Raw genomic sequence first — 13853 nt, forward strand, 5'->3', positions numbered from 1 at the left:
AGTTTTAGAGAGCAAGACACTGTTGACTTAGGCTGGGCCATAAACAATTTTATCGCGGAATTGGCCATTAGTTAATGATTTGCGGAAAATCTTGTTTTTTTTTCACAAACTAAATTAAATTACTTGTTTTCACCGAACAGTAAATTAAATCCTCCTTAAACTTAATTATAATTTTTGTTACTTATGTCTCTTCATCATTCTTGATTGTTGCAATAGAAGGTTAATTTGATCATCTTTGAACGTTGAATAGAAGACTGATTTGACCATTTTACACATAGGATGAAAATGACCAAAATCTTGCGTTATAATGTTTTAACTAATACTAGAGATCCACATCTGTTTGTATATTTAAGCAAATATCACTGGAGATCCATGTATTCTTGTCCATATTTCTTTCTAATATCAAATTTTTTGATAAATTCCATGTGATTAATTTGCATTTAGTTTGTTTTAATGGTAAAGAGTTTTTATAGTGGTACAATATATGATTACTGTCAAGCTATAACATGAAAAAGAATCACTACAAGAAATTTGACTTTTTAAGATGATGTTTTTTTAAAACAGTTTTAATTTTAGTCACAGAATGGTACTTCTTATGACCATTTTTTTTAAATCGTAGCCAATAGTCTCATCCTAACTTATGTTATATTTTATAACTAATAATTTCTGTTTTGAAACTCGTTAATCGGCCACTAATTCGATTTTTTTACGACAAATATTATTTAGTCACAACAAGAATATTTTTTTTTTGCACATAAATTTCCCTTCAAAACTAAACATTTTAGGACAATATTTCATCTTTAATGACAAAAATTAAATCGTTGAAAAATATAATTATAGGCAACAAAACTATTTCGTCACTAAAAACAGGTGTAAATTTCAATAAACCATTGTGAAACATAATATTAGTCTCAAAAACTATTCTTGTTTTTTTTTTTTTATAATTTTAAGATCTCGTTTTTTACTTACAAATAATTACTCATCGTGACAAAACTAAAAAATAATAGTAAAAAATATTTTTTAATTAATATGACATTTTATGACTAAAATATTTTGTTGGCTAAATATTATTCTAGGTGACGCAACTATTTCATATCTGAAAAAGTAAGGTAAATTTAGTCAAACCATATGTAATACAAAATTTTATTCTCTAAAGCTATTATAATTTTCACTATTTTTATTTTTTTGTCATAGACAATCACATAAAGTGACAAAAGTAAAAATAGTAGTAAAATTTATGTTTAATTTGGACATAAATTTTAGTAGTGAGAATAAAATTAAATTATAAAGATTATATGGCGGCATTGGACTATTTTTTGTTATATTGGGCAATAACTAAAGTTTTTAGATTGTGATACAATTCTTTCACCATCAACCAATCTAGTGCCATGTGGATAAAAATTATACTTTCACACATTTATGTCACCCATTTCTTAACCTATCTTTTCCCCGATGTGTTTAAGTGTTAACCCTAATTAAAAGAAAAAGGATAGAAACCCTTTATTTTCTATCCTTTTTTTTTCCCCTCCACGTGCCACTTCTTTTTCTCAACTCTCAAATTCTCACATCTGATAAAAACAAAGCCGCTGTCATTTCATCCATCTCTTTGACAAGGTTTGTATTTAATTTACCGTTGACATTTTATATTTATTTATTGTTAAAATTTTTTTTTAGTAAAATTTATTGACCTTTATTTCGATAATTTTTCCTAATCATCAAAGATGAGGAGGCAAGGACAGGCAATTGGCTATGCTCTACACAATAACAGTCGGTGATGAAGGTATAAAATCATGTCTAGGACTTGACTTTTACTTATTTACAAATTGGACCTAAAGAAAATAAGACAATGATTTTCTTCTTTTAACTAATTTTATTTTGTCACTAGCATTTGATCTTTATTTATTATGATTGTATATTCAAGATAATATAGGCAGAGTTTGGGGAGACCAGATATGGCATTTCAGTTGGTACAAAAAGGTATGTACCGAGATGCAAGCTCTAAATTATTATTATCTTATTAAATAGTTCTTGAATTTGAAGAACATACTTGGTCATTAACAAAGTGAACAAGATATTGTTTGCTATTATATCACTTTATATATATATGTGTATCTTTTGTTTTATTAAGTTATTATTTATTATTTTAACTTTACTTTGGATGAATTTTTTTTTTTTTAATGTTATCTTTGTGTTTATTGTAGGATAATAAGACCGATGGCTCTAATGTATTAGTTTGGAAGCATTTGTAGAAGTCAATTAGTTTGGAAGTATTTAAAGAAGTCAATAAGAGACAACTGCAATCAATTTTTATTATAATTAGAAAAAGCATTTGAAGAGTAACTCGCCATTTAAGGAATTCATTGATAAAGATCAAGGACCAAGACAATTAGGTATCTTTTTCAATTTTCTTAATGTATTGCTTTAAATAATTGATATTTGTACATTTTGTAATTGAATTTGTATGATGACTTTGTAAAGTGTTTTTAATTTTTATTTATTTAATTTTACCGTCATTTGCACATTTTGGTTTATCGATGTTTGAAGTGTTTTATTTGTTAATAATAATGTATGGTTATGTTACTTGTTTAGACTAATTATTTCAATCGCCGAGTGTTTTTAACAACAAGAAAAAAAATCACCAACAACTTTTTGATATAAAACAATTAGTTACAAAATAAACAATTATAATTTGTAACAAAAGAAATAGTCACAAATCCTAAAAATTGGAGACGATTAGTTTTAGTCACTGAAAGTAACATTTAATGACTACAAAATGTTGTTGCAGATATGTTTTCAAACTACTGTTTAGACATTTTAATACTATTTTTTATTTCAAACTTTAATTAGAAACAGAACATTTGATCATGAAAATGTATATTCTTTAGTGATGAAAACAATTTGGCCACTAAAACCTTTTAAGACAGTTTTTCCATGACTAATATGTGACGATTTATTTTTGGTTATATAAAATATAAAGTGACTAATTTGGTAAATTTAGTGACTAAATCTTTTGTTAAAAAATATCATTTTTCTTGTGGTGAATGTTGTGACAGAAATATTATAAGGTTTCTTATTCGTGCGATTGCATATATCTATAGTGCATATGCCTTTACTCATTTCACCATACTTCCTATGCCACCGTAGTCGGAATGAACACTTTATTTACTATTGATTATAGATAACAACAATGATTTATATAAGTTGAAAAACAAACGATAATTTACACTTTTAAGATTATTATCAAGGATACAAATTTCTTATACAAATGGGTTTGACGATGTTATATGATTATCACATAACATGTGTTATTTATTCTAATTAATGGAATTTAATTTTGATACTTTTATCCAATCAATACTTATATTACATCAATTTGAATTTAATTTTTATACTTTAATCTAATCAATACTCATGTTACATCAACTTGTACACAACAATTGCATTCATGCTCTAAAAAAAAAGGAAAGAAAGAAAAGTCGCAATTCAAATTTAAGTAGATACATTTTACATTTGAGGTTAACTCGGGTTACATCAATTTATAAATAATTATTTGTATTTATGCTCTACAAAAAAAATAATAAAATAAAAAAATAAAAGAAAAGAAAGAACGAAAAGCTACAGTTCAAAGTTAACGATATATATTTATTTTAAATTTGAAGTTGATTGGGGAGTGAATGAAAAAAAAAAAAGGTCAAGATAAATCCAACTGCATAATATACTATCTCAAATCAACTCAAGATCTTGCAACTAATTCTTAAATTTCCATTTATAGAAATTTACTTTGGGAAAAAGACACCAAGACCCCTTTAATTTGAGGAAATAGTTATAAAGAGATCCTTATTTTTAAAGACACCTCTATTCTCACAGTTAAGCATGATTGTGAGAGTAGGGGTTCGAGTCCACACAGACTCAAACTCTCGCAATTAAGTATTATGCATGATTGTGTGGAGTTATTTGTAAGTTTTTTTCCTTTGCGAAATGCGAGTGGAGTGAAGACATCCCCCGTTTGTGAGAGTTATTTATTTGGGCAAATACTTCATTGCATTTAATATAATATTGTAAGTCTCAGTTATATGTCTGATTGTACATATCAATGTAATGTCTGCTGTAATAGCAGCTATAAAAATATAATGTAATTCAGTAATCTGATGTGTAATTGGTATTCAAAAAAAAAAAATTGATAGATTCATTTTGTATGTAAAAATGGTCATTCAAATGCTTTCTATAACATAAAAAATTACTTTTGGTATTAAAAAATGATCATAAACTTACATAAATCTTAAAAAAATTTCTAAAAAGGGAGTAGTTATCCTAACTAGGACGATAACCTTAATTGTTTAGATTTTATGACTGTTTCACCAAATCACGAGTTCACGAAAGGTCGATACCCTTTTATGTTTTATATATTTACATAATCACATTATATGTAGAATATTCGATTTGATGTTGAAAAATTCCTATATATTTTTTTTTACATTCCAATTTTCCATCCCTTTCCCTCAATTTATTTATAGTTTATCAAAATAAAAGTTGAAGTGCTAATAGAAAAAAAATTGGAAGGAGGCGTTGTACCCACCAGTGGTGGGCACACAGAGACTAGAAGATTTGATAAATCTATTCTCTCTTCAAGATTTGAGCTCGTATGCTAGTCTCTGCGAGGCCCATTCAGCGCGCGGAAGGTAGCCCCACCTATATAAAAAGGGCAAAAAAACAAAAAAGAAACCATAAATTCTAATTAAATTAAAGAAATTAATTTGGAGGAGAGATCCGTAACCTGACCCATCACCACCACAATCACTTCGCCGACATTTGGTCGATGTGATACGATCACTACTGTCCAAAACCAACCAAACATTAAAAAGCTTACATGTGGCCAAAACCTGTCCAAGTCAAACCAAAACCACTTTCCACCTGACCACCGGCTGTTTCCGTACCCTGTTATCCCACTACTGCTGCAGATGACTGGCTACACCCGGTCATTTGTTTTACCTGCTTGGATTGTTTAATTTGGCATTTAAAGACTTCTGACCTACTACGCATCATCGTACGGATGCCGACATGCAAGAGATCATGGCCGTCCGTTTGTGCTGAGCTGATCTGAACCGTTGGGTACTCAACCGAATGCAACTGGAACAGCCTTCCCACGATGTTTACCAGAACAAGTAGTCAATTAAACATTAACTAACCTGACTGTTTGGCCCACGCGCTGCTGAGGCGACTCCATTCCACTCGCATTGAGGTTCAAATAATTGTTTTTCTTAAAAAGAAAAAAAAGTCGAATTATTATTAGTGTAGTCAGGGAAACATCAGATTCCGCACTTTCACATTTTTCATAAGTGAGAATATAACTTTTTCAATGTTAGATGAGTGGCTAGTTAGAGATTTGTCTGCGGTTAACCTTCTAACTTAATGATTCTTATTTCTTTATTAAGTGATAATTCAATTTTCTTTATCTAAACGTGGGTATAATATTTTTAAATACTAGAGTATAACCTATTTGGTTTTAGGGACTTGTAGACAATTTATATACAATGTAATATCAATATTCAACAAAAAAAAAGGTTATTAATATTAATCATCTAAAATTTAAGTCTCAATTTGATTTTTAATTGATGTGATATTAATCTATTAAATAATAATTAAAGAATTGTATAAGTTTTGAAATTTATTATTTAATTTATGAGTGACACGTGATATTAAAACTTAAGTTGGACTAAAATATTGAGATTCTTAATTATAATATTTGATACAATTAAAGAAAATAAATATATTATTACAATATTTTGATAAACTAAATAAAACGATTTCACTTTTCATGCAAAAAGAACATATTGTATTTTAAAATAATTAAGTCAATAGATGGTTGCATCTTTTTGGACGGTTTTTACTTTTTATATACAATCGTTTGCACGGCCACAAATTCAATTCGCCTGCACTTCACTCTTTGTCAAGGAGCGTGTGGGTGTAATTCTCCCGTGCGAACCATCAAGTAAGAAGCTTTGTTAGCCCAGGCCTTGATCGACCACGTGTCATTTCATGGTTGGTTCATCCAAAAAGCGTTTTGCCCTTCATTATCTTTTTCAAATCAACTTCTCATGCTCTTTCATTGAAATTCGTTAATTGACGAAGAAGATGAATGGCAATTTGCTCATCATTTAACTAACTAATAAGAGAAACTAAGGGTATTAAAAATAATAATAATAAAAAATAAGAGAGAGTAAGGGTTTATTAACTTTCTAACAAAAATGGAATGGATACTAGATTAACATTTTAAGATCTCTTCACGTTTGTATACAGTGGATGGGATCATTGATTAATACCAACATCAAATTATTTTTGGCAATTAAGTTGAACATTGAATGAATTGAGCCAACAAACTATATTGTCTATTCGTTATTTTGTCATTATTTGCCAGTAAATTATAAATTCAGGTCATTTATTGTAAATTTTCTTTAAGCAAAAAAAAAAAAAGAGTTTCATTTATTGTAACTTCTCCTTTGTTGTTATATCGATCTGCATGTTGTATCATAGAGCATACTTCTAAATTCACTATAGTTTATAGTTGATTTGATTAGGCCATTAAATAAGAGATTGATTAAAAGGTTTAAATTTGGACTAATGAGCTTCAACTACATTATATATTTTTCTGCTAGGTATAGACGCTAACAAATGTTTAAATATAAATTTGATGTTACACAATATTTAGTTTCAGATCCATATTTTAAAATATATAAATGGATGCACTAGAGAATTACACAATGTATATTCAATAGATAATTACATGTCAAACTTTATCAATTTTTTTAAAATTATAAGTATATTTATTTAAATAAATTGATTTGAAGCTTATATGTCCAAAAAAAAAAAGGAAAGAAAGAAAAATCAATGTCTATCAATATCGATAAGTATAAACGGTCTAAATCTTCTAGAATAAAAAATTTATAAATTTATCCATTTCAATTTTCAACGAAGTACTTTAATGATGGAAATATCAAAGAAAAAATCTCTTCAGAATTGAAGGTCTTCACAATAAACAATAATAAGTTTGATTAGAATATTGCAACGAAGCATAAGCTAAATTAAATTATGGTACACTTTGCACCTTTTACTATTTTTAAGGAAGATCCTCTAATGATGCCACGTTGAGCTAACCCTGTACCTACCTTTTTCACCCTTCAGCATTACTTAATTAAATTTTTAATTCAAAATAAAAAAAAATTTAATGCCATCATTACCTTTTTTGTAATAACGCCTTAACGAAAGGACAAATACGTCACATGCTTCACTCTCCAATCATACAACACAATTCGAGGATAATCTCGTCATTAGACATCTCCTCCCTCCATTTCTGGTAATTTCCCCTCCATTTGGCGCGTATATAAACGAACACCTTCGGTACCCGCACACAAAATTAATTAATTAAAAAAAAGAAAATTAGAAAATAATAATAATAACAATAAAATAAAGATCAAACAAACAGCAGCAACAAAAACAACGATGCCTTTGAAAACTGAAACACGAGAGAGAGAAAGTGTATGTGTGTGTGTGTGTGTGTGTGTGAGTGTTGAGTGAAAGAAAGTAGAGAGAGAAAAATCAGAAACCCAAAAACCCCCCATAGCCAAACAGAACATAAACGCAGTTCGTGTTCGTGTCTTTGCAAAGAAGAAGAGAAAACGAGCACACACAAACACGAACGGGCAGTTTTTCTCTCCGATTCGATCGGGGACTCTCATTGTACATACATTCAATAATTCTCCTTCTCTCCGGTTAGCCTTCTTTTTCTGCTCTATCCCGGTTCAGTTCGGTTCGACTGCCCGTGCGAAATGGAGCGGCACGGTCGGGTCAGTGAAGGCTCTCAGTCCGATCCGTCTCCGGAATGGACCGCTCCGGGAACCGAAACCGGTCCCGAAGGTCTGTTCATTTTCAACCGTATCCACATTTGAGATATTATTTTTCCTACTTTTTGGTTTGTAATTACATTCTACGGTGGTGATTGAATTAAACGTGAATGTGAATGTGATTATTGGATGTGATCTTGAATTTTATTTCAATTTATTTTTATTTCTGCGGAAAATGAGTAGAGCCTTTGTGGCAATTAGGATTGGGAGTCGGTGCCGAGTCATATCCAGAGCGGCCTGACGAGGCCGATTGTATTCATTATGTGAGGACGGGGTTCTGCGCGTACGGGTCGAGGTGTCGGTTCAATCATCCACGTGACCGCGGCTCGGTAATTCATTGGTTTTTCCCTTATTCTTAGGGTTTCAATTGAATGTGATCAAGTTGTTTTTTGGATGTCTATTGTGTTCTGATCTTGTCAATTATTGAAGTTTTATTGTGTAATTAAATGTGAATGTGAAGTTGATACGGTTAGATCAGGTTGTTTGTTTGATGTTAAAAGAGCAAACACTTGTTAGGTTATGGGAGCTGCAAGAGCAGGTGGAGGCGAATTTCCGGAGCGGGTGGGCCAGCCAGTTTGTCAGGTACTTGATTTCATAATTTTGTGGTGGCATTGGGACTTGGTTCATACGGCAATGGCTGATAACCGGCAATGTACATTCACTTAATTCTTCCAATTAAAGGAGACATTTTTTTTTTGGCTAATTTATTTGTTATGCAGTGATAGTGTCGGTATTGGTCTAATCTATTTTCAACGCAATTTGCCAAACAACATTTACATTCTGATGTGGCTTTCCATACAAGAGTACAATGCATGCCACGTGATTGTGATGCATTACACATTTTTTTTTGGCTCTTGTATGCATTCCATGTGATCATGGTTTATGTTACTGCTGTCTTTTTGTTGGCCAGTTTGATGGGGTATCGGGTTTCCATTTTGATTGATTTTGTCATTCTGACTTAATTTGCAGTATTATATGAGGACTGGGACATGTAAATATGGTGCATCGTGTAAATACCACCATCCCAGGCAGGGAGCTGGTTCTGTTAGCAATGTGTCATTAAATTATTATGGTTACCCTTTGCGTCCGGTTTGTATATTTTTTCATCTATGTTAAATTTTTTAAACCTTCCATCATATTATAATCATATCCTGTACATATGCAATTAATCTTACTTAAACGTTGGAGTTATTAACAACAGGGTGAAAAAGAATGTTCCTACTATATGAAAACAAGGCAATGTAAGTTCGGTGCAACATGTAAATTCCATCATCCACAGCCAGCAGGTGTGCCAGCTCCAACACCATCTCCTGCACCTCAAGTTGCCGCTGTGCCCACGCCAGTACCTGCACCCGCATTGTATCCTCCGCTGCAGTCTCCATCTGTTCCTTCAGCTCAACAATATGGGGTAGTAGTTGCAAGGCCTCCTCTATTGCATGGTTCATATGTGCAAGGTCCTTATGGTCCTGTGCTGGTTTCTCCAAGCATGTTTTCCTTGCAGGGTTGGAGTCCATATGCGGTAGGCAGATAAAAATGTCTTTCACTTTTACTTTTTGGTCATGTTTTATTTTAAGTTTTTCTTTAAGTTGTTTCTGCCACTTGGTTCAGACATCTTTAAATCCGATATCCTCTCCTGGAACTGGTACTCAATCCTCTGTTGGATCAAGCTCCATTTATGGGATTACGCAACTCTCTGCTTCAGCACCTGCTTACACTGGAACTTATCAATCTCTACCTTCTTCAGTTGGTCCTTCAAGCAGTAGTCAGAAGGAGCATCCATTTCCTGAGAGACCTGGGCAACAAGAATGTCAATATTACATGAAAACTGGGGATTGTAAATTTGGGTCCTCGTGTAGATTTCATCATCCTCGAGAATTGATCGTGCCAAAAATGGACGTCACCTTGAGCCCCTTCGGTCTTCCTTTGCGTCCAGTAAGCTTCTTTTGGCACCTGCTTTTGCATTATTATGCTTTACATGAGTGAAGAAACCTTTTTCTCTTTTTTTTCCTTGTTTCTTAATGCTGTGTGAAATGACTTAATTACTCGATATTTGGCCTGTTCTTTGGTGATGCATTGGAGTTCTTTTTACAAAACTTGTATTTTTTGTTTTTAGACTTGTAACCTGACTCTGTTTTTGTCTGTGTGGGATAAAACATATTATCTTTTTTCTTCATGCTTCTTACTCTTTCTGCCCTGACACGCTCATGCTTCTTTGTTTCTGTTGTGTGGACTCATCAAGTTTCCATTTGATGGCCATAATTTCAACTTGCATCTAGAGCTCTAAACAGATGCTTTCTCATTTGCTTTCTTCTAAATGGATCAAGATTTACAGGAAAGTGGTGAGTTCAGTCTGTTCTTGCATGACAGGAATCTGAGAAAATGGCTTTGCAACTTGTTGAGATTGGGGTTAGAGAGAGAGAAAGAGAGTCGAGAGATATATAGTCAGAGACTCAGAGGGCACCGGCTCATTTGAGACTTCATAATTGCTCACAAAGTTGTAACCTCCCTGTCTTGCCCTCTGCTTGAAGTGGCAGAGATAAAACACTGCTTCAATTAGGAATTATCCATTTGTTATATTCTGTTTGGCTTTATCTCATTTTCTCTTTTAAAATCAAACCAGTGAAGTGATAACTTCTGATTCAATAAGTTGATTATAGCATAAATCTACTTTTTCCCTTTTATCAAATAGATGAAATTGTTCATTATGTTGTTATTTTTGCTGTTGAGAGTTAAATGTTTGAGTAATTTCCTGTTAATCGGTTGACTCTGCATATTGTTTTTTTAACACAAGGTTAGACAGCTGCATTAAGCATTTTTGAGCTATTATGCAACATAACAAAGCTTGTCTATGATATGCAAGGCCATTATGTCATTTTCACAAGCATGGTTTGAGTTGTTGAGACTGGTTGAAATGAAAAAGGGTAGCTTATGCTTTATGGGTTGATCTTTCATTTTCAGTGACTGATTGTGAAGATAATAGTCATTTCTATCTTTCTTTTCTTTAAATGGAGAGTAATTTACTGTATCTGCTTCTGTTCTGGTAAGAATTATGTATAAACAATTGATTATTTCTATTTTGAATATTTTATTCTATATTATGTTTTGTCGTTTCCTTCAAAAGGTTGTATTTTTTTTTTTTGTTTTTATTTTCCTGTTTGATGATTTGTCATCTTTGATATGATTAAATCTGTTAACTATACTGCAGGAAAGCTAGGTTGTTAATGAAATTTATATATTTAGCAGGGCTACCATTATGAAACAACTTAAGAATTTATGGGGCACTGTCTGTTTGGGTTTGGCAGCTGCCCAGGTCCTGGTGTCTCTGCCTGTTGGTGTCATTTCAGTGGCTGTTGGGCTCTCCTCTTGTGCCATTTCATTGGCTCCATTAGAGTAAATACCCATTTCTGACTTTACGTTCAGGGTTCACTTTGATCTTGCCACTTCCCTCATGGAATTCTATTTTTATAACCAATGGAGCAAAGTTATCTTGACTTCATCTATTTAGTTTATTGGCTTAGTCTTCTTCCCCCTCCCCCCCTTTTACACTTTCAATTTTCAGAAACATGAAGTGTAGCTGACTTTTTGGCACATGTATTTAGTTGGTGGAGAGAATCAGTTACAGTGTAGATGATTTTATGATGCGGTTTGGGAGATGCAAGGGTTACTGGTAGTTCTGGCAGATCGAATTTAGGACCTTTTAATTACTACGCTGCTGTTTAGGACCTTCAACGCAACCTTCTATGAGTCATGCAGTTTTTGGTGTTATTGATGTTTCTTATAGGTTTTCTATTTAGTTGAAAACTGAATATTGGCACGATCACGCTTATTCTTTCTTTAGAGGGGCTAAGCATGGCTTCTATTATATATTATTTGTATTTTTCTATTTCTACAATTACTACTTGTCCACTTGCAGATCACCACTTTTTCTGTGGACCCTGGTTATCTTTTGATTTCATCTTTCTGGATTATGCACAAACTTTGTTTTCATGTCTGTTGTCGAAATCTTTTCCTATTTTCAACACCTATCTTCATTTTTTTCCCTAGTGCGTCCATGGTCTAAGGAGAATAGATCTTTTGTTGCTTTCATTGGTACAAACTTGATAACATTGCTGAACTACAGACTGCTAACAAATTTGTTGAAGCAGGTTATTTGAAGTCTGTAAATATCTTCAAAGTTTCTACTCTATTCTACAAACTTATTGATATGGGCCCTTCTATTTAAGATGTGTATCAGTGAGTAAAGCATGATTGAAATGCATACTCCATGCATCCAACCACAGTGAAAGATGATAATGCTTCAGGGATTCATTTATATGCGCCAGTTACAGTGTAGCAGTATGACTTAAATATGGCAGTGGACATCCTCTTTGCTGTTTTGTATTTTGTCTTCATGCAGGGATGTTGTGTGCTTATATTGATGCATACCCATTTTTGATACTAGTGTGCATTCTAGTTATTATGCATTTGGTGTATGCATCCAAGATAAAATTAATATGCATCTGATATGATTGATTGGTTTATTCTTCTATTATCAGGGTGCAGCACCTTGTACGCACTATGTACAACGTGGAGTATGCAAGTTTGGGCCTGCTTGCAAATTTGATCATCCAATGGGAATGCTAAGCTACAGTCCATCTGCATCTTCTCTGGCTGATATGCCAGTCGCACCATATCCTGTGGGATCTTCAATTGGCACTCTCGCCCCGTCGTCCGCATCCTCAGATTTGCGGCCAGAACTTATTTCAGGATCGAGCAAGGACTCTGTTTCAACTCGAATGTCTTCATCAGTTAGCATATCAAGTGGATCAGTTGGTTCAATTCTTTCAAAGAGTGGTCCTGTTCCTCATTCAAGCATGCAACAATCTGGCCAGAGTTCTGGTCCTTCAACTGCTGACGACAGCAGCGCTGAGGCTCGTACTTGAAGCTAAGCACAAAGAGAGGCACTTTCTTCATTCCTTTTTTCGATCAAATTCATGAACCAAAACTTATTTTTTCTGCAAGTCGTCAAAATAGGAGGCTTCATTTCTGTTACAGTTCCACATTTCAGGTCTAGCCCTCATTAGCTTTATGTTCATACAATCTTTATATGGCCATCCTTTTTATCTTGAATAAGCCATGACCAACCTCGTATAGCCTTTACTCCTTGCTTTTGAATAACCATGAAAGAATCCACACTCCACAGTTCCATTAGGCAAAAATCTGTCTTTGGCCCTCCAATTTTGGAATTGGTGCTTATTTATGGTCCAATCCTTTTCGAAACCGAAAAAGATTCCACCCACAGCATTCGGCCTTTTAAATCAATGGTGTTTTCCTGTCTATCGTTGTAGATCATCTTTAAATTTGGGAGCAAGCTTCCAATTCAACATAGAAAGCAATTTGAAGTTATTCTGGTTCCCCAACTTTTTTGTCTGGGGTTTATCGTGAAAACACAGAGAATTAAAAGAGACTCAAAAGGAGGCATAACAATGCTACCTTATATGGGGTTCAGATACGTAGTTACATTTGTCAAATGAAACGCTTGACATGGCTATTGATAAATTTATTATGATACACAAATATGACAAAAAGATACTTCCAACTCTGTAGCTTTGCTTTTACATAATCATCCATCTTTCTTGTTCCTCCTCATACTCTTGTCAAGTTATTCTTGTTAGCTTTGCTTTTACAAGTTGTATTTAGTTAAGTGATTCTCCTAAAGAAGCACTAGTTTGAGCTAGTGAAAGAAAAATCGACAAAAACATCCATGCAATTACAGTAGGATCGTAGCGAATGCCGTACTTGATATTCACTTACACAAAAATATGCACTAATAGTCAGGTGGTTTGGCAGTTCAAAGGGTAGCTTAGAAGCAGAATATTAAGCTTGTACAAATAATTCATATTCTTTGAGCGTCTCTTTGGATAGAGGCTGGAGGAGTAATTGACCCGGACGTTTTTCATTGGAAATTACCTACAG

The 13853-nt window shown here is 33.0% G+C and overlaps 1 protein-coding gene across 2 annotated transcripts; it reads left to right on the plus strand.

Annotated features, from left to right (window-relative positions):
- Nucleotides 1–7473: 7473 nt before the first annotated feature.
- LOC102609806 (zinc finger CCCH domain-containing protein 58) lies at nucleotides 7474–13526 on the plus strand. Of its 2 annotated transcripts, XM_006489081.4 has the most exons (7): nucleotides 7474–7911; nucleotides 8100–8227; nucleotides 8415–8480; nucleotides 8868–8987; nucleotides 9100–9417; nucleotides 9507–9830; nucleotides 12434–13526. In XM_006489081.4, exons 1-7 carry the CDS (start codon nucleotides 7824–7826, stop codon nucleotides 12818–12820), a joined length of 1431 nt encoding a protein of 476 aa, XP_006489144.1. In that variant the 5' UTR covers nucleotides 7474–7823; the 3' UTR covers nucleotides 12821–13526. The 2 variants fall into 2 exon arrangements, with proteins under 2 accessions (XP_006489144.1, XP_015389033.1); XM_015533547.3 differs by lacking the exon at nucleotides 7474–7911 and having other exon boundaries at nucleotides 8377–8480.
- Nucleotides 13527–13853: the final 327 nt, after the last annotated feature.

This window comes from Citrus sinensis, chromosome 1 (genome assembly GCF_022201045.2).
Source record: "Citrus sinensis cultivar Valencia sweet orange chromosome 1, DVS_A1.0, whole genome shotgun sequence".
NCBI classification, from domain to species: domain Eukaryota; kingdom Viridiplantae; phylum Streptophyta; class Magnoliopsida; order Sapindales; family Rutaceae; genus Citrus; species Citrus sinensis.

Coding starts and splice junctions, on each gene's coding strand:
- LOC102609806 (XM_006489081.4), top strand. CDS start 7,824: ATGGAGCGGCACGGTCGGGTCAGTGAAGGCTCTCAGTCCGATCCGTCT. Junction 8,228..8,414: donor ATCCACGTGACCGCGGCTCG/GTAATTCATTGG, acceptor AACACTTGTTAG/GTTATGGGAGCTGCAAGAGC. Junction 9,418..9,506: donor AGGGTTGGAGTCCATATGCG/GTAGGCAGATAA, acceptor CACTTGGTTCAG/ACATCTTTAAATCCGATATC.